Source organism: Camponotus floridanus, unplaced genomic scaffold (genome assembly GCF_003227725.1).
Source record: "Camponotus floridanus strain SB8 unplaced genomic scaffold, Cflo_v7.5 scaffold10, whole genome shotgun sequence".
Lineage (NCBI taxonomy): Eukaryota > Metazoa > Arthropoda > Insecta > Hymenoptera > Formicidae > Camponotus > Camponotus floridanus.
The window spans coordinates 1,581,003-1,603,785 of NW_020229215.1; the positions used below are offsets into that span (position 1 = coordinate 1,581,003).

General features: G+C 29.9%; 1 protein-coding gene across 1 annotated transcript in view; it reads left to right on the forward strand.

The window, feature by feature from the left end:
• The window catches only part of LOC105249481, a 275,314-nt gene that overhangs the window by 232,155 nt on the left and 20,376 nt on the right, over positions 1–22,783 (forward strand). The window contains exons 7-15 of the mRNA XM_025409271.1: positions 815–997; positions 8,628–8,709; positions 8,789–8,941; positions 11,857–11,994; positions 16,765–16,970; positions 19,465–19,743; positions 20,538–20,602; positions 21,370–21,574; positions 22,204–22,349. Of these exons, the coding sequence (XP_025265056.1) occupies positions 815–997; positions 8,628–8,709; positions 8,789–8,941; positions 11,857–11,994; positions 16,765–16,970; positions 19,465–19,743; positions 20,538–20,602; positions 21,370–21,574; positions 22,204–22,349 (1,457 nt within the window). The remainder of the gene's footprint in view (positions 1–814; positions 998–8,627; positions 8,710–8,788; positions 8,942–11,856; positions 11,995–16,764; positions 16,971–19,464; positions 19,744–20,537; positions 20,603–21,369; positions 21,575–22,203; positions 22,350–22,783) is intronic.

Below are 22,783 nucleotides of genomic sequence, written 5' to 3' on the forward strand. Positions count from 1 at the left end.
ATAATAATATTAATAAAAATCAATATCAAATTTGAAAAAGTAGTAAAATCTAATATATTTTTTATACAAATATTACAAAAATGAAAAAATAAACGTTAGTGTATTATATAAAATAATATGTAAAATAATATTTTTATTAAAAATATAGAGATTATATTTCAGTCGTATATTGTTTTCTTGTTGTTATTATAGAAAACAAATTTCGATCATTAGAGAAACGTTCATCTTAAGTCTACTTTAATAATCTTAATTGTCTTAAAACTTCTTTTCTTATTTATTAACGAAAAAACAAAGAATATATTTTGTTGCAGATGGAAGGGCAATAACTTCTTTGCTTATTTCTTTATTTTAGCAAGAAAAAAATTTCATTTAATGCACCTGAGTGCACTTAAGACGGGTCAGAAGGTCGTGATTAATCATTTGCCTCGTTCTCGCATTCTGATGCGACTGCAGCAGCCGGGGAAAAAAAAGCTTTCAATTTCGTCGCATTAATTTCTCAGACTCGTCGCGTTGCGCTACGGCATTCACAGCAAATTTCGCGCATAAATATTTTCGTAGATTTATTCAAAAAAGACTTTTGCAATTTCGCAATGACCTCCGCGTGCAATTCCACTCGCGAGTGTAGCTATAATTTCAAATGGGCGATTTCCTTATGATTTTCAAAATTGCGCGCGATCGCGATTTTTCTTCCGTTTCCTCTTTATAAGGGAGATGGATGAAAGATCCTGTTAAAAGACGTTCTCTTTCGCGTGGATTTATTGCGAAGATTGCATTCTCTCTCTGTGCGCAACTTGTTACGCTCGGTCGTTTACAGTGAAGGTCATCGCCCATCCCGACAATTCCACCAGCTTCGAAGTGATCGAGTCGCAATTGGAAAATCCACTGATCGACACTAAGAATCAGGAGCTACTCAACATGAAGCAAATCCCTATCCCAGTAGGCCATCATCATCGCATTCATCACAAGAGAAACTTAACGGATGAAGTCGTGATCGAACGTGAGTTTTCCTGTCATCGCAAGTGTAATCCTGTTCTTAACATGTTAAATAGATTAAAAAATATGTCAAGTAGATTATTTTTTAATCGAAAATGTGATCGTGTGCGATTAAAAATGAATATTACATTTTATGCAAAGTAAATTGTGATTAAATATAAAATTAAAATAGAATATCATGGTCTTAAAAATATATATTATTGATTATATATTCTTTTTATTATTATGTACAAAAAGAAGATACACAAGAATTATTTTAACTTTAAAATTGCTTATAATATTATATTCATTATATTAAATAATTTAAAAAATTTATAATAATTCATAATAATACTTTATAATTTCTAAAATTGAATTGTCTCGCTCATCGTTGCCATGAGCTATCTTATACGAAATGATGCATGAAAACGGAACTGTCACCGACCGCTTTCTTCGATATTCTAGCACAAATTGCGCGTAATCAACACAAGTAACAACGCACTCGATGCGGGATCATAAATTTTTTCAAGATGATCATTCATACTTGTAACGGTGGGTTAAAAATGTTAAAAATGTCGCAACATCACTGCTACACGTCATGGAAAATTCCATTTGTTTTAATGTGCCGCGCAAATTCATACCTTCCTGCAAACTGCCTGCGACAGCGCACCGTTGACGGATAAGTGAGTTTTGTGCGAGGAAAACCTAGAGAAAATGGATATATGAGATCATTTTTATGTATATGACTTTCATCGTAGACTGAGATGCGGTAATTGTCATTAAGTTTCGGTGGCAGTAAATCATCTTATATAAAAACGTACTACAAATGCTTCATTTCTCATCTTGGATAAGGTATGGAGATGAAATATAGAAAATATTTTGTACTCTTATTTTAAAAAAATGAAGATAAAAATTGATTATTATACGCGAGATATGAATGTAACGCGGTAAACATTTTTTATTTAAATTTGTTTACATATCGCAAATACAGAAAGCAAGATAAATAAAAAGGGAGAAGAAGCTTTAGTATTACAATAGTATTTTGAAAATTTATAACAATAAACTCGCTGAAAATATTAATTATATCGCGCATTGAGTAAATCTACGCGCATCCGAAATATTTTTTCGTGTTCTGACAGAAAAAAAACATATCCGTTTCAATATCGAATAGTGATAATCAATTACAATAAAAATGCTCCCCAGTGAGCTGATTCAATGCACCAAAAAATAAAATTCATTAGTTTTCGTGCAAAAAATATATTTCCACGTGCAAGTTTATTACAAGCCGAATAAATAAATTGCTTCACTTGGTATGTATATCGATATATTGCACAAACTGATTTTTTGAACTTTTACTTCTGCACACAATATTTTATTTATTTTATTTAAAATTTTTCTATTTTATTTATGAAGTTATATATGTTGTATAAATAGTTTTATTTATTTTATTATACAATTTATGCATAAAATTAAAATTACGTAGGATGCAATATATTCTAAAGAAGTTTATATAGCAAAAAAAATATAAATTATATTACTTTTGCAATTAAAAAGAAGACAAGATTATATAATAGCAAAAGAGAGAGAGAGAAAGTGAAATATGAATTATATCGCAGTTTTTTACAAACTTTATAAATAGAAGAAATTTCAGGAAATGTACATATATATACAAAAGGGCAAAAGAAATATATATATATATATATCAGTAATTATTAATTCGCGAGATAATCAAGATAAATGATAGAACGGACAAATAATAGGAATTAATCTTCAGATTACTTCGACGATCGCGATCTTTCGTCGACGCGATGAAAGAGCGCACGATCGATTGCATCTCCGACGTAATATCTCGCAAAGATATCACCTCAACGAGTAAGATTTATCGCGGCGAAAGTTTAATTTAATTTCGACTCTCTCTCCAGTTGCTCTCATTTCCTGCCGCTCCTCCTATCTCTCTTGCGCGTCCGCATATTATTTCTCGAGCCGCCGGATTTCGAACTTTAATTCGCCATCGTACCCAAGATTTGCTCAAGTTTTCGTCGTGTTCGATATTATATTATACGATATACGGTTTTTTACATACATGGATCACTATTTCTCAGATTCGAGAGAAACACGCCTGCGAGAGCAAGTGCTCACTCACTTCATCTCTCAACTTTGTTATTGATTAAGAGAAATAGTGCTCGTCAAGAGATTAATTCTCTCTCTGTTTATATTTTCTCTCTTTTGTCTATATTTGCAAGTTTTCTTTATATTTATTTATATTATTTGTATAATATAATAATTGCCTTTTCAATTTTAAAGTAATTCATGTAAAAAAAAATTCTGAAAAATAAATCTGCGAATTTCGCAAAAATATCTTGACCTCTTATTAAGTTTTTGCTAAATTTTCCTCAAAAGATTGAATCTATTTTTTCAACTAATTTCTTTTGTCGAAGGAAATATCAAATAAAGAATTTTTATTTGCAATGTTATAAGGGGATTTTTATTCCAATCTCTTTAATTAAATTCTTTTACATGCAACTGATATATTTCAGAATTAAATTTTAAAAATTTGCTCACAAAACATTATAACATTTGGAATACTGGCAATATTTTGACAGTAGATATCGTGTTTTCGTATATCGGCATTCAATCATTATAAATATAATGTTTATTTATTTAATCTTATCGATAACAATTCGTGCTAACATCACGTGCCCATTTATACATTTTCATATTCAAAGAAATAACGAACGAAAAAGAGAAAAAAAAAGAAAAATATGAAAAGAAAAATGAAAAAAACATGCGTATATGTGTATCTGAACTAATTCATTGGAATTCTGTTGCAATAATTAATACCACGCAAAAAATAACTAGTGATTCAAATCATGTTTCATAATCGCACGTTATGCACATTTTTATCGTCAATTAACAGATTTAATCAGTTTTTTAAAAATGATTTAACGTTGCGATATGATACCCATCATCTATATACATTTTTGGCATCCGAAGTTAATAAAGCAGAAGAAAATTAATTATAAAATCCATTTTAAAAAAGCATGTAAAATCAATTATTTGAAAACTGAAGTGTTACTTCTTTTCCTAAAATAATAAAAGCTGAAATATGTATACATTGTAATACGTAGCATGTGTTACTCTTTTTTCTATTCTAATGTTTCGTCAAAAAACAAAATAAATGATTCGATAAAAATATATTTGGAAGCCAAGAAAGTTTAATCATGATTATCTTGCATTTTAAAACTAGGATCTTTTTTAATTTTTTGTTTTGGTTATTTTTATTTTAAAATGACAAATGCAGTTTGTTGGAAATAACACAGATAAACTTTAATTAATAATCGAAGTTTATAGAATGGCAAAATTACGTTTATCTTCATTAATTAAAGTACGATAATATTAGACATTAATGTTGGAAAATTTTTTGTTTAATATCATATCATGAATAATAGTCGCGATTAGCTAGCGTTTTTGGCACCAGTGCGGATCTTGTTTCTCTATAATTATTGCTGTAACTAATTGCCTGCGCGGCCAATTAACGTCAAATATGGGAAATGCAATTGCGATCGGGTGCTCGCTCAGCATTTTGCGCACTTCTTTAAAGCGATTTTCTCTCAATTACAGCTGCGCTAATTACTCGGTTGACCGATCAATTACGAATATTTATTGCGGTTTCAAATATATAAATAATCGATATATATATATATATATATATATATATATATATATATATTCAAAATCGAGACTGTGATCTATGAGTAAGCTCTATAGTAAACTAACAATTAATGAATATGTTCGCTCGCTTCTTTATTAATTAACATTTGACAGATTGTGTATTTTCCGTCTTTATTTTATATATTAAAACAGTTATATATTCAACCGTTTTATTGTAAAAAACTGCCAAATTTATAATATTATTATATTATATAATTATGAAGCGAAAAAGTTCTTCCATCTTTATTTAATCTTTCTTGTTCCTCTTCACATTTAATTGTTTATTGTTTAGTATATATAATATATATAATATAATTAAATATAATAAAAAATTTTACACAATATTATTTAATTTACGTTATGTAATAAAATGTAACTAAACACGATGGATATCATCACGTTATAAACTTATAGCGATAAGTATTTTATTTAATTGTGTCTGATTTAATTTTTACATCAAATCTTTAATATTTAAGTCAAATGTGTAATAAAAGTTTTTTAAAGAACCGACATGGTTAAATCGCTAAAACATGAAGAATAACATTATCGAGGCAAATTTTATGCTCGACGAAATTTACTTCCGGAGTTAACTGGGTCGATTTCATTAGTTTAACGTTAAAATCCACAGTTACGAACAAGAATTAATGGCTTTGGATTTCTCGTACTGGTCTTGCGATGAGTGAGAAAATGAATTACACCATGAATCTTGATCTTCTTTAACAACCGCATTCAATCGTTAGTATCGCGCAATGTCGGGATATGCTTCTCGCCAGTTTAATGTCTGCGTTGAATATGCAATGCGACAGACAAATCATGTTGAGCGTTGACGTAGAACTTGCAATTTCGTTAACCGACAGTTTGCATTCCTGTCAACTTCGCGGTGCATCGCGACAAAAATCGCGGTCACGAGTTTGAAAGACATATTCACGATTCTGGTTATTTCTGAGTGTAATAAGTGAAATTTAATAGAAGTCACAGAAACATGAAGTCGAGCGTAAATTACAATTTGATTCAGAGATTTCAAACGTCTTGACAGCTCCTGTCACATTTCATCATTTCTATTTGATATGTCTGATTGCATCTCATGGATGTATTTTATAGAACTAGAATGCACGGGCGGATATGTTGACGTAAAAATTTGTCAAATTTTTTCGCTTCAAGATGACTAACATAGATTTATCAAACTAACAAAGATTAATAAAAATTATGTCCATTAGTTTGATTAGTTTATATTTTGAAAAATTGATAATGTACCAACTTACTACGATATTATTAGACGTTTTTCTTTATCAAATTTTTTGATAAAAATATTTTAAAGATAAAATTTTTGATACATTAATATAATTTGATATAACTTTATATAATTTACATTTTTTAATTAATTAATATTATTGTAGAGTGCCATAGATATTCGAAATAATATCGAGGATATCTTTTATTTAAGAAAAACACGATTTCTCTTGCTTAATAGACGTAAAGTGCACTTTAAATTTGCCATCGTTAGCCTAAGTGCTGAGCATAGGATGAGCACGTGTTTTACTCGTGACGTTTTAACCGGCTGCATCCTCCATGAGCAAATGATCTCGTTCGTTCGAGAGTCTAACGACTCGCCAAGCGAATTTCTGCATTCGTGCACCTGTGTCACCGAAGAGATCCTCACCTGATCGAGAAACCGCGATATATCTCGCGATGCGCAAAAGCGAGCTCGGCATCGATTTCGAGGACGTTGGTGCGACACGAGTTTCAATTACCGCCGCTCGGGATTGCTCTTGTTCTTCTTCCTGCAACGCGCCGAACGAATGGAACTTGTGTGATATCGAAATTCTATCGGAAATGCTTGATGCGTGTTCCGATTTACGTTCTGACAATCTTTGAAATACATTTCAATCTTGTCGGGCTTCGGTATCTGTGGTCTGATATATTTGACTTTTATTAAATCAATACGAATAATAAAAGAAAAAAAATATTTTTAACTTTTCTTTAAATTCTTGTTATTACGAAATATATCGGAATTGTTTAAAAATACTAAGAAAGATGCTGGTAAAGTAAAAAATAAATTTTAATAGCATGGGGGTAAATTTACATATTTAGCGTTCAACTACGCTAAGTTAATTAATAAAAAATTTTTTATTATTTAATTCTTTCTCTTTTTTTTAATTTAGTTACCAGTTCTCTACGCCTATTTTATATTGTATCTTTAAAAAATAAGAATGCCAGTTTTAAAAACAACATATTTCGCTTTATAATCTGTATATTAATTTGATAAATTCTAAAATATCTTTTTCTAAAAAGCTTTTACACTTGACTAATATTTTTATGCATCATACCATATATTGCAATTTTCTGTATATTATTTGACCGTTGCTTTTATTGAAACTTTAAACAGTAATCGATATTCCTGTACGTTGAAATAAATACACGTATACACGCAGCCTGCAAACAATTCAGGAGTGCGATTAAGGCCTCCGAAGGGTTGCCAGGGGTTTGGCGGCCGCTCGTTTGTCTTAATAAAGTGCGTCGTAGCCACGCTCGCCATGGTGGTTAACTTATGGCCAGTCATCTGATAGGGCGGTTCTTCTCATGGGGAATCCTAGACCCTTTTTTCCCCCTCCATAAAGGTAGCTCCGTTCTTTCTTCCTGATATTCACCGGTGCTTCTTTCCCGGGATCATTAACCCCGTCACCGGAGTCCATCAATCGAAGAGGGGATGTCGGTTAATGATGACAATCATTTGTTATCGGATGGAAACTTTTTTTCCTCCTCCCATGACAATTATGTTGGATTTGAATCTGTTAGGGAATTTGAAACTGGCAACAAATTTTCACGATGGTTCATCGTTATGTTTCCAATCGTGAGAATATTTCGCAGCGCGAAATATCGATTTTCCTTCTCTTGAAATTCATAGAGAAAAAATATTCATTTAAGAGGTCAGAATAATCTGGCTTGATTAATTTTTGATCAAATTTCATCAGAAATTTTGTGAATTTTAATAACATTACATTTAAATGATAATGAAAAATTAACTGTTCGTTTGGATTGGGATTCATAAATAATCCACGGAGTTTTCGAAAATAACGGAGAGCTATTCAACTCTCTTCTATAACACATCAATGTACTCGGTATGACGTTGATGATTTATCATTTATTCGTGTCCACCGGTGAGAAAAGTGGGTCTCCCCAGTGTAAACAGTGCATTATATATATATATATATATATATATATATATATATATATATATATATATAATAGATGGCGAGCTCAGGCTACCATGTTTAACTATGTCGATGCCGATCTCTTTCGAGGAAAAGTGTTGCGCCCGATGTTACGATCGATGATAGAAGCTCGCGTTTCAATTTGTGCTGGAAGAACCTTCATATCGTGCTCGTACAATAGTAGACGTATTCATGATAAACGATGCTTTTCACAATTTATCAAATGCGACCGCGCGCGCCTGAGATACAACTGCATAACATGGCGCTAATTGGAAAAGTTTCGTAGGTTATAATGAAAATTTTACTTTGTTATTTTCGTAAATTGATCAATGTAAATTCAAGTGAGATATTTTGAAAACACGTATCTATGTGGCAACATATTCTCTATGAATCGAAATAAATCATGAAAATTTATCTCTTGTTTTTCTCTTTTTTTATAAACATTCCATTTTTTCTTAACTCGCAACGTAAAATTTGTTTTAGAGATCTTTATTTTTATAATTTATAATAGACCAATATATATATTGTAAAGAAATATTATGAGAGATATGATAATTGGATTTTAAATTGACTGCCTTCGCGAGCGCTTTTCATTCATAGAATGGGAAATATTGTTGAAATATTGTTTCATTCAAAGATGCACAATCCATGCAAAAGAATTAAAATCAAATTCCAGTTTATCCCAATTATTGACCTAGCACTTTTTGTTTAACACGTTGTTTTGTTTCATAGAAACATTCGACTTCGACAAAATTCAGCAGCCAGTTAAACTGATCCTGCCCAGCACGTGCCATCATGCTTATACATCTTGCAAGTAAGTTTTAAATTTAGTAATCGATTATCACCGATTACATCGAATAAGTCGCAAATAAAAATTCTTTTTCTTTGCGCAGAAACGATCCAGAATGCAAAAACCTGCTGCAACCTGTTTTGAACCATTGCGATTCGACGACGTGCGCGAGAAATGAGTGCATGGAAGCGCTGCAGCATTTCTACAAGACCGCCAATCACAAACATTCCGTGGAAATCGCTTTCTGTCTCTGCAGGTTAGTCCAATAGATACGGCAATCTCTCCTCTAACTCCATTGTTATCATTGTTTTCTATATTTATTATTTTATTGTAACTCCATAGCAGTTTGTACCACTTTACGCATTTCTTTCATATCTTTCTAAACAATCTTATCTGTCTTATTTTTTTTCATTATTTGATTACATTCTTTATTTGCAATCAATTCATTTGGAAAATATGAGGATCGCATGTTTTCAATATGAATAATATCTTCTAATAAAAAATATATCGACACGAAAAATTATACAGAGAAAAATATCATTCTACTGCCAAGAAAAGCAATTACTGAGTTTATTTTTCTTTTTTTAAGTAATAGTTTTCTTCAACAAAGAATATATCTTGATAATAATTTTAAAATATACTTGTCACAAGTGTTAGAAAATCTCATTATCATGCACTCAAAAGAAGAATTTATTTTCTCTTCAAGAATATTGTAAAGTTGTATTAAAGAAAAATCAAACTTACTTTACGTCAACTCTTGTAGTAAGCAAACCAAATTTTTGTTTTAATTTTCTGACTAAGATACTGCACTTACTAAAATTCAGAATATATTCAATTAAATTTAATGCTTGAGGAAACTTATGATATATTTGCGGATATACAAATTTATACTTAAAATCAATAATATTTATTTGAATACAGTATACATTTTTCTCTGTGTATGTTCGTAGGATAACCGCTTTCCGGTTTCTGTTTTCTATCGATGCTAAGAGTTTAATTGGACTTCTATTGTCGCGAGAAAGTCGCGTTAAATTATTAACGCATCGCGCTATGCGGACGACTGTCATGGCACAATGCGCAGTGCGATGTGAATTAATAACGGATTATTATTGTAATGCGAAAGCGACGCATCTGCGCGCGAATCAACGACAAATCAACTATCAGCGATCGTAAATTAATTGGGAATTAATCGAAGGACGCGCCCGCGTAGTTATTACACTCTGCGTTCTAATTACGCTGGACGCGTGTTTGCCCTGAAAAATTTTCCGAAATCTGGCGTATCGACCAATTGAACCCAGAGCTCTGGCTAGCTACGGGAAACAATGTGCGTGCCTCGCGATACACAATGCATCGGGCTGCATCCCGTTACAGGCTGCAACCGATCGACATGCCGAAAAAGAAAATGCGCAATGCGTTTAACTGACAGAAATGCCAGATCATGATCTCGATGCATAACTGACGCAACTCAGTGCATTATGCATTCTGTTGAGCTCGGATGAAGGTAATAATAAGCACAATGCGGAATTACAGGACTGAATAAATTAGAGCGAAAGAAATAAAGAACGCATGATTGCAGCGATCCATTGTTCCATGCATTATGAAAAGTTGGAATGACTATGTCGACGTAATGATAAGCCACAATTTCTTGTACGCCGCAATATTTCGTATAATTATGTATATTCAACATTTCTTTTTTTCTGAAAGAGAAAACTTTCTTCAATGTAATCGCAATGAAAAGATTAACAAGTTAAATGTGATTTTTATTATTGTCATTTTTTAAATAAGAATTTTCCATGTGTGTCGCATGGCGTAGCATTTTTAATGCGCTTGTAATAAAATTTTGTTACAAATTATTTTTAGAATATATAACTGATCTAAAGGGAGATTATTATTTAAACTTACAAAGAAAGAAACTTACACTTGGAAACTCACCCTACATATTAATTTACAGTAGTATATTGCATATAATAATAAATTAAAATTTTAGTACAAAACAGATTCGCGCGAGAAAATTAATGGAAAAACAATGCGATTCTTGTATATGATTACGAAATTATCTCATTAAGCATTAAATAATAATGTTCAATTCAATTTGCAGCACAAAATAATTGTTAATACAACTTAACCTTAGTGTAAGGTAATTGCAATTTCTTTTACAATAATATTTTATAAAATCTTAATGATTAATTTGAGAAAAAAATTACAGAAATCAAGTAAGTTTTCTTCGAGTTTTGATAGCTAATATCAAGTCTGTAATTATAAAATCTGAGAAAAAACGAAGAGAAAGCGATTTTGAGACGCCGCAATGATGACTTTGACGGATCTTTAGAACGGCTCTAACATTCTTTTTGCGTAGGAGGATCAGTTCTGAGAAGACTCGTTCTTTTTAACGAAGCTTCTTTAACTTTTAAGTGGCTTTTGGCCACGAAACAATGCGGAAACTTTCCGCTCTTGCCTTGCGTCTTATTTTTATCCGCCGCATCTTTGTGCCAGTCTCTTTCATCGAGTCCTTTTGTTCAAACGTCCGTCTTAAAATAAGAATCCAAAGACAAAACAGAAAACTGCAGGTGAATATATATATATATATATATATATATATATATATATATATATACGTTTACAATTCGCCAACAAACAATACGTGCCGCGTGAATTTCATTTTGTTAAGTAGTCCATAATTATTGCATTGTGATATTATTATCTTGCGAAAGATAAATTATTACTTATGCAAATATTAACTCTTAAATTATAATCTGATTAGTGAATTAATTATTTCAGTTTGATTATTTTTGTGTCATTGTACAATGCGATGTAGCAAAAATCAATCAAAAAATATTTCCAGCTAAACATTATATATAATCAAATCATTTTAAATTATATATTTTTCAATGTTTTATGATAACTTTAATACGCTTTAATATGCTGCATATTAATGATTTAATATGTTTTAATATGATGCATATTAATGATGAATTAATGGTACATAATTAAAAATTAGTTTTCAACTTCCACCAATTCTTGCAATTTAAAATAACCTTAAATAAATTTGAATTATTTCTTATTAAAAATCATCTTATAATATTGCAGTCACAATATAAACAGAGTATTTCTTCTAGTACGCTTTGAAAAATTTATATTATTTTAAATCTTATTATATTTCTCATGTTGCAGGAAAACGGATAGTAAAAAGGACGAGTGCATAGTGGCGCAAGAAAAAATGCATCCAATGTGTGCGCAGCGCATAGACGGCGCCGAAATGCCGACGTGTCACAGCCTGGCTGAAACTTGCAAAGAGAATAGAAGCTGCAGGTGAGTACATTACATTCATGTTTTAGGAAAAAACTGCGTGTTTTTCCATAAATTATACGTCACTACGAATTGTGCACGCGCAAAAGGAAAGTGAGAAAAAATCTAAAGAAAATAAATACCGGTTAAAACTAATGTATAATATACGTTCAGATTCTAGAGTTATAATAATTATTATATGAACAATATTCTAAAAAAAATATTATTCCAATCTCAAGACGGAATTTTTCGTTATAATTATAAAGAATTAAAAATTAAAAAGTTTTCAAAAAATTTTAATGAGATTTAGATTATCGCGATTTTCTCTTTTAACAGTTTTTTATCGGATTTAAAAGTTTTATCAAATACAAAGCGGTACGAAAATCTCCTATGGAATAAAATGATTTTTTTAGCCCTCAAGCGGCTTCGCTTAAAGCGACATTCATCATATAGATCGTCACATACTCGAATTACAGAAAATGAAAGATCGTTTTATCCTTCATTGTCGCAGTGGTCCTTCGACCAATGTCCTCCTGGCTAAGGAAATATTGCATTAGCGCGCGAATAAATCTTGTTGAATCGCGATTTAACTTTAAAATTGAAAAAGTTCCGACAGAACCGCGAGAAAAAATAAGGGACGACGTGTTTGCGATGTTTAATCGGGTGCTTCTCTGGTTTACTCAGCGAGATAAGATCGCGTCTCGTTCTAATTGGACATTATTATTTACGTGTCAATTTGGTTTCCGTTATATCGTACGAAGATATTCGCTCGTCGTGAAAAATCTCGCGGAAACTGCGAGGACAAGAAAGAAGAAACTTTATCTTTTTCTTTTATGCGTGGAAGAATAGTTCATTTTTTAAAGCGGCAGCTTTTTACGAAAGATACACTGTAATTTAACAACTTGGCTAAACATCTCGTGCAAAATGATTTAAGAATTCATTAGCTTTCGTAAAATAGTACATTAATATTAATCAAGAAATAACGATAGAATAGTAAGCGCATGTGATTAACATTCATAATCCAAAATAATATACGTTGACATTGCAGACTAGTTAAAAAAGTTTATCTTGAATTAGTAGAAACATTTATTGTAAGTTAAAATTGCAAAGTGTAAAGCACATACTTAATAGAATATAGAAATATATAAAATCCAAATAGAATTACAATATGTCAATTATTTTTAGTTAATTATAAACCTACCGTTTTCTATCTCTCTCTTTCTTGTTTTTTTATTATATATTATTTATAATTATTTATAATTAAAACTATATAGTTCAGAGAAAAAGAGAGAAGGAGATAACGAATCAGTTAGAATTAGTTAATTCAAACTGTTGCAACTCAGTTTTAGCAAGTTTCGAGAATGAGATGATGCATTATTCATATCTTGTCTAATTCTCGATCACTCAACTGCCTGAAACTGCATGTGATCTGAAATAATCTTATGAATGCAAATTTAATTTAATTTTTTAGTTTCATTAATTTTATGGAAACGAATATGTGAAATATAATATTAAAATTCTAAATTAACTAACTAAAATTCTCCATTAAAAATACAATGATTTTTTATCTTTTTTCGTATATTTTATTATTACGATTTAATATCACAGATATGATAAATAATCAATTCTTTTTTTGAGACTTAATGTTTATATATACAGAAATCAAAATTCTATATTTAATATCAATCATATTTTTTAAAAATTTCTTTTATTAAAAAAGATTATTAAAAGAGACATAGATATATCTACTATTTTTTCGATTTAAAAATGACTACAACAATATTTTATTTTTTAAAAATATGATACAATTCATTATACAATTCATTATACTTCTTATACAAATTATATTACATATCTATTAATAAATAAATGTTTTTTGACATTCTAATGAGTTGTATAATAAATATGTAATAAATATTTGGATATATTGTTGGATATATTGTTTTATACAATTGATTATTTTGCTATTTTATTCAGGATATATAAAACATAATTCAAAATTCAATAAATTAATTAATTAAGAATATTTCCGTTCAAATTCGTTACATCGTATTTTTGTAAAATATATGTGTACATATGAATAGTAATATACATGATATCTTACAATTCACAATTTCTACAATATTTTAGTGTATTCTAGAAATAATGGAGTAAAAAATCTGAATATGAAAATATCGGAACAACAAAGTTTTTGAGTTATAAATAATCAAAATTTTCCTATGATATTGCACAAAATTCGCTTAGGCTCGTTATTATACTTACACATATATCTGTCATTTATTATTAATTTTTATGAAACAGTAATCTGATTTTAATAAATAAGTTAACTTTTATAGATATTTTTCTCCAATCAAAACAAAAATAAAAATTTAAACTTTCTTAAATTATTATATAAATATAAATAAATAAATAATATATATATATATATATATATATATATTTAAATATAATTTATCAACTATTTTAATTGTTAACCATTAATATTAACCGACTTAATATTAAGTCATAGTACTCATAAAATACGATAAAATATAATATTATTTAAGGAAAAGAATTAAATATTTTACTCATTCATAACTTAATAAAAATTCATTATTAATATTAACTGTCACAGTGCTTCGTAGGAAATGATAAAATCAGCTGTGCACTAAAAAATTAATAAGATAGATAGATAGATAGATGAGAATGTACGTATATATAGTTACGGATTTGAGTGCGAACTCTACGTGCTATCATTAGCAAATTTTGATCGCTTATAATTTTAAAACTGCAGCCTTAAAATTTTTGTATTAAGAAATTTTCAACTTTATTTTAAAATATATTACTAAAGAATTATATGAAAATTTTGAGACATATAATCTATATAATTATGTACATATGTATGTGTGCATAAGTAGTAATATATAATAATAAAAATGCTTTTGCATTATATAAACACAAATTTTAATTTTTGTATGCATATTTCTAGGTATACAAAATTTTGATCAATTTTTGCTTAGCAAAAATGGTTTCAGTTCGTAAATATTAAATTTATTATATATTTCGTATGATTTTACCATTATCGCATATGTATATCGCAAGTTGGATATACTGTTATTTCAATCTTTATTAAATGGTAAAATATCAGACATAACAGCGAAAATTGAAACATTATATTGGAGAGCGAAACACTTCGCGCTAATGAATACGTTAAAAAAAAACAGCGGGTGTAACGGATTAAAATAATCGAAAGGAAGGCACAAATGCGCGCGATGAATCGTGTGTATGCGCTTCGCCAATCGATTAAATTAGCACACGCGTGCATACACGCACGCACGCACGGTTTGAATCGGCGTTTTAATTGATTTATCGCCGAGGGCGAACGAATCCATTTTTAATTTTGCCATTTAGAGATATCTATAGGTGACACGGAAACGAGCGATTGCTGCGTGCCATTCATGCACGCTTTGTGCCTCGTTGTATTCCCATGTTTCGAGGTGTCTCGATAGTTTTTATTTAATTGCTTTTTTTATAATGGTTGCTTGAATATATCATTTTCGCCATAATAGTTTTCTGTAATAATTAAATTCGGAAAATTCCTGTAGATAAATTATCATAATCATTAACATAATGCGCAGAATAGTTTGATTCAATAATCACTGGTTATCTTATTAATTATTAATTAAATTATTGAATTGTATTATATTGCATATAATGAAATTAAATAACATTTAATATAATTTACTTGAATTATACTAATTATATTACTGATTATCTTATTATATTAATTTTCATTATATTAATTACTAAAATAAAGTTATTTTTCTACATTCAACATGTAAAAAACATGTTTTAATAATCACTGTATTACAAATTATTATTATTAAATTAAAAATTAGATATTTTAATTGAAACGTTTCTATGGAAACAAAGTTCATGTTTTACTATGTACTCATTAACGATATCTACCTATGTATCAAGAGACACGTGCCCTGTCTCGCGTCCAGTCACGTGCAGCAAATAGCGAACGGTATATTTATATGCGGGTTGTCTAGTGTTGAAAGTACCTTAGATTATCGGATCCGAGTAACGCCTGAACAAATCGATCAATTGTTACATCAACTATGGTTTCTACGGTACTATAGGAACAATAGTCATCAAGAATATATACACCCAACGATTACCCATTATTCCAACATTAATTCCCTCTGTTAGTCGACATTAACAATATAACCAATAATTGTTAGAATATCACTTAATAATGATCAACGTCAGAGATACTTTTTCTAATTCAATTGTTCGTTCTAAATTTATTCGCCATAAAATCGGTGAATTTATTAATTAAATCAATTTTCCATTAGTAATTTAAATAAATATAGATATAATTGCAGATAATCATTATTAATAATCATTGGTGTTTTAAAAAAATACTTATAATTAATTAATAAATAAATAGCAACAAGCGTTTTGCATTAAAAAAATCATATTTGTAATAGAATAAATAAATCTATTTTGTGGCATTGATATTAATTTATTTTCTTTCTTGAGAATATATAGTAATTTTTTAAATATGAGTTCATCTTGTTTTACTAAACATAAACAATCAGCGTTGATTATAAATGACTCATAATAATTGATAATTAATTTTGCAATGTATTAAATAATAATTTTTTATTTATCTTTCAAAAAAGTAATCTTTGACACTTTTTCAAAACATCTTCAATTTTATTTTTGTTATAGGTCACTAATATAGTTTTATTGATCATAAATGGTTTTTAGTTTCGTTGATTACAATGATCAATAAAAAATTTCTAGGCTTAGGTTGGAGTATTACGAACAGAGCTGCGCAGTCGACAGCGTGACGAAAAAATGCGCCGGACCAACTTCGGAATGCAGAAAAGCGATGTTAGGTATCCTTGGCACCGATCTTCATACAAATTGTGCGTGTAAGGGTACTGAAATCAATCAGCTTTACGGTTGCCTAGGCTGGCAGCGACTTCTCTGGGTGAATCCTTGCGTAGGTAAGTGACAACTCTTAAACATTCTTACAATCTCGTTTACAGTAGCCATTTAAAAACATCAGAATTGATAATTTTACTATTATTTTGTACATAATAAGTATATAGGTAGAAAAGATTTGTTTAGCTTAAAATTTGTTTTAAATTATATCGATGAAATTAATAAAAATGTACTTTTATACTATATATATGTTACTTGTAATTTTTTTTTAAATTTTTATTGATGTTATTAATAATAATATTGACAGAAATAATCGATATTTCTCCATTTACTATAAAAGAATTATCATTTAAAATAGTGAAAATATTTGTAAAAAAGTGATATTATATTTTGGACAAGTTACTCGCAAAAATATTAATTTAAATCGATATATCGAGTTATCGGAAATAAATAAAAATAATCGGACGATATAGAAACGTTAATTAATACAGACTGACGATATGGTTTTAAAGTTTAATTTTATCTTTGTAAATGTTTTATCTCGCAGCATGATTTTATCAACGTGAAAAACCGCGTGACGATATCGGCATTCGATTCTTCATTAAAATAATATTCAATAAATAACGTGTGACAAGGGACATATCTCGCATTTATTTATTTCGTGGAAAAATATTTTCATGATTTACTATGAGAACAAATCGCTCAGTTATATAAATTTATTATAGTAATATCAAACTATATCCTCTCCTTTAAATTCGATGTTAATAAAATTTAAATTGAATAGATATAAATAATTTGTCTAATATTGAAGATCGAGGAGATACATTATAACTTATAAGCAAGAATTAATTAATAAAATGTTATCTTTCAACTTTACTTTCAATATTATCTTAATTTAAAATGAATTTAATTTGGCTTGTAATTTGCTCTTAAATATTCAATATTCAATATTGAAAAATTACAATAAAATCAATATGAAAATTATGTTAGAGAAATTATCTGTGCTAAATTTTTTTTCTATGTTATATATCATTATACAAACATTACAGCGCATAAATAGCACGTCACAGATAGAATTTCATGAAAAGCTGCCGATGCACTCGACACGATACATTTCTAGAACGCAGTGGGAGATGCTATTTCTTCGTATCTAAATGACTTATCTACCAACTGAATGCAGCCCATTGCATTCATTGTGCTTTACAACTCGTCGGGGTCAAGAAGGATCGATAAGGGCCAACCTGTGTCGTTTGTTCGACCGGTGTAATTGCAATTCTGCGTGCGGTATAACTGCATAGATTGTCGTAAATTGTTAGAGATCGTCGCATCACTGGATCTTGTCCGTTTGAAATTCTTGTGATTCTGATAATATCATATTGTATTTGGCTTATTCTATGTACGAGAAATTTTATACATATATGTATATTAATTTATAATTAATTATAAAGCATAATTAATTTTCCTATTAATATATTTTTACGCATTATTGTCTATTTTATACATTACTATTTTTACGCGACCTTTTTTAAAAAAAAAATTGGACCTCCACCGTTTCATGGCAAATTTGTAAATACTGATAAATATAATCTATTTCGCGAAAATAAAAGTTGCAAGTCGCAGCTACAGCTCGTAAAATATTATTACGCGCATCTTACGTTCCCTATTATTGCCGTACGCGTCCCACGAGAGGAGAGGCGCGGCGCGGTGCCCCTTGAAAGTGTAATCACCCTGGAGTCCCTTCCAGCACCTGAAATATTTCGCAGCAGCTGTGCCGCTGGCGATACGGGACCGCGCGACTTTTCCGATACTTTCATACTTCCGCGTCGGATGGCTACACGTGTACATTCAACTGCAATTTTACAGGCTCTCCGTTCGGCACTTTATATTGCTTAGCGGTTGTTATTTGCGGCCACACGTCCGTTTCCTGGCGAGCACGAGAGAAAGAGAAATGTATGAAAGAGAAAGTATTAAGCTCAAGTTAGTTCAAGGCGACGATGCCGATTTGAGTCGGCAGTTTTTCGCACTGATTATTGCATCGTAAAACGCCATGAAGAAAAAGAAGTTATGACAGAAAGAATTCCTCTCTTGTCAGTATAAATCATCATAAAAAATGCAGAGGAATAATTTTATATAAAAGTAATGAAACGAAATAATAAATACTATGATAAAATATTAGAAAGAATTTGAATTGAGAATCGTTTAGATGTTAAATTTTTGAATTAAGGGATTATTTAATAGATAATTCACAAGAATACACTCAATGTGGAAATCTCAAGTTATTTAATAATTCAATATTGAAAAATGTCATTTTTTTCATAGATTTTTATATAAAAATATATTCCAATAATATATAAAATCCAAAATTAAAGAAGTTATAATCTACTTCAATTTAATATGAATAAAAATACAATATATAAATGAAATATACAATCTTATACATTTTTTTCTTTAAAGTTGACATTTGAAAGCTATCCGTGTTATATCTCGTTTTTTCTACGATTTTCAGTCGGTTTCGTTTCTGTCGCATTATTTCAAGGATATCGTTGTTAATTGCAGTGGAATCGCAAAAGGACTATCACGCGCGTAGGAAACATCATCATTTGCGTACGACAACAGCGAAGACAACGACAACGACGATGACGACAGCCGTTGCGACAACAACGATGAGATCACCGGCGAGCATGACGGCGACTACCGTGGCCGAACAAGTAGAGGATAATCAAATACCGGAAGTGACGAAGTGGCCGACCACCGAACCTATAGAAACTTGGGAAATCACAACTACCACTACGAGCACCACCCCAAGTACTACTACGACCACTACGATGCCACCGCGTGAGTCTAAAGAGAGATTATTAATTTCCTTTACTAAAATAATTTCCTAATAATTATTAATTATTACGAATTGATCAAATTCTCTTACATTATGTTTTACTATTAAATTTCAATTACCAATTGCTTATCAAAATTTTGATGAATTTTGGGAATTATAGAAACATCCACTGAAAAAAATATGTATATATAACTTTTCCGAAAATTTAATTTAAAAATTTAATTTAAAACTATATGCATATATATATATATATATATATATATATATATATAATATCTATATATGAAAAATTTAATATAAATCACATGTAACAGTGATTTAATTTGAATTTTAAACAGTTACATATTTAATACAGAACAGTTACATATTTAATACTGAAGATTGAACTCATTGTAAAATCTTTCAAAATTTACCGCGGATGATGAGTTCTATTAATATTCTTAAAACATTTTTCTCTCATGCTAATTCTTCAATATTATTGATTAAATATATATCCTTGAAATTTTTAATTTTGAAACTCTTAGTTTTTATTCCAATTATTATATATATTTTATATATCCACATTTTTTTTAATTCAATCGTAACGTTGTCTTTTTTACAAATAAAACTTCGCGTACGGGAAATTAAAAAAAAAACTGAATTTTTAATTTCTTTCGACTGGCGCATCAAGAAGCAAATTAGATAGATTGCCTCCGGCGTAAGATGCGATGCAAAGAGAAGTTGATAAAAGGCTGGAGAAACAAACTGGCAGAAAAGACGGCTTCTCTCTCTCACTTAAGTTACTATATTCTTATAGGCTTCTGCGTGGTTCAAAGGCCGACACACAGCCACCAATACATAAGAGAAGGCAAGGGCAAGAGGGTAAGTCGCTAGTAATCTTGTAAATTTCTCGTGATCATCATTGGTGATGTAAACTCTTGCTCTCGAGGGCTGACATTTGCGAGACAGAAGAGAAACGAGGTTTTGTAGTCATTATGCGCTAGAGAGATTTTTACTATAACCGAGCGAATCAAACGCAATTTTTTCTTATACGTTGATATGTCATTATATCTCTTTGACCTTTTTCGTTAACGAAAATTTTTTAAATTCTATAAACAAGTCATAGATTTTTAATAGGATCAAAATTTTACGACGCGCACAAAATATGCATGATAATTTACTAATTTTTTCCAACATTTTCAGCAAACATTGTTTCAATATACTTTTATATATATATATATATATATATATATATATATATATTTACATACATGTAATATATATAAATATTTATAAATATACTTTGTAATCTCTATAAATATATATTAAGTTAAAAATTATTATCTCGTAAAGCAAATATAATTTATTGTTATAATTTAAAGAGATATGGATATTTCGATATATATGATTTAACTTCCTGATTTGACTTTAACATTATACATGCATACTGATGAGATCGCAATTTTCACGTAACACGCAAAAGTATTAAAATCATTATACTTTATTACGCTATATATCAAAACTAAATAACATAAAAATTATACATTTTTTTATATCTTTGACAGGCACTTTTTAAAAATGCGATAGTAGATAAACGTACAATAATAGATAAACGTATTAATTGTAATGTATCGCGCGCATTTATATAGCTGTATCGCGAGGATGAGCCCGAATGCTCGGAACTCTGTCACTGCAGCGAGGGTGAGCAACTTGTCTGCAACACCATCTGCGTCGATTCGTCACCTTGCAAGACGGATTTCGCTTTCTACAACCACGAAGCGCCGGCTTATCAAGCGCATCGAGGTCCTTGCCTTTGCTATAGCGGTGGTTTTATATGCATGCGGCCTTCGCCCGGTGAGCAATCATCTTTCTCATAATTAATACGGTTAAATGAATGTAGAATATTTGAGTGATGATTTTATTAGATTCTTCAGAAGACGCGAACATAGTTTTCAAGTAAAAATAAAAAAGTTTTAAAGTTCAAATAAAAAATAAAACAAAGCCAATATTTTAATTTGGCTAAATCTTGAGTCTGCATGAACTGTGTAAGATAAAATATAATAATTCCATTCATTTTATAATAAATAAGTAAATATATATATATATATATATATATATTTACTTATTTATGTAAGATAAAATATAATAATTCCATTCATTTTATAATAAATAAGTAAATATATATATATATATATATATATATATATATATATTTACTTATTTATTATAAAATGAATGGAATTATTATATTTTATCTTACACAGTTCATGCAGACTCAAGATTTAGCCAAATTAAAATATTGGCTTTGTTTTATTTTTTATTTATATAGTGGTCATTAAGTACTTTAATAATTAATATTATACGTACAATAAAAATTTCTCCTTTTTTTTCCTAAACTCGGCAAGATAAAATATAAAGATTTAGAATAATCCGATACGATTTCTCTTCTGCCATATAATACCGGCATTGTATTATTTTCGCAGACACCTACAATATACCGCACGGGGTTTTCATGTTCCTGGGGTACAGCGAGAAAGACGAGACCTTATTGAAGCAGCACAACAATGTAACCGTGCTGGACGCGGTATCATCTCTCGACAATTTCATGAGAGAGGAAGTCAATAATCAGGTGAGAAGCGTCGCTGTCATATCATCCTTACTGACCGTTAATTCTCGCTGGATGACATTTCAAAATTGTCACGCTTTTGAAAAGCATCGGATATCTCACGACTTAGTACAGAAATTTCGTCCAAATTCCGAAATCGGGATTATTTTGAAACAATCCGCCGACTATACGAATGCGACGACCTAGAAAAGAATCTAAAATCAGTCGATTATTCCGGGGTTTATTACATCCCGTGTTATTTGGCGTCGAGGAAAACGGGCTCGTAGAGGGGATTGCGGAAAATTCCCAGAATGCAATTAATGCGCAGCGTCTCTGATCGGAGCGCGAAATTCCGATAATGAGAAATGTCAATAAGAAATGTAATGGCTCGTCAAACTGCGCGTCGATTAAAAAGTAAATCGGGCAGCGCGGAATTTAATAAATTCCGCCGCGCGGTG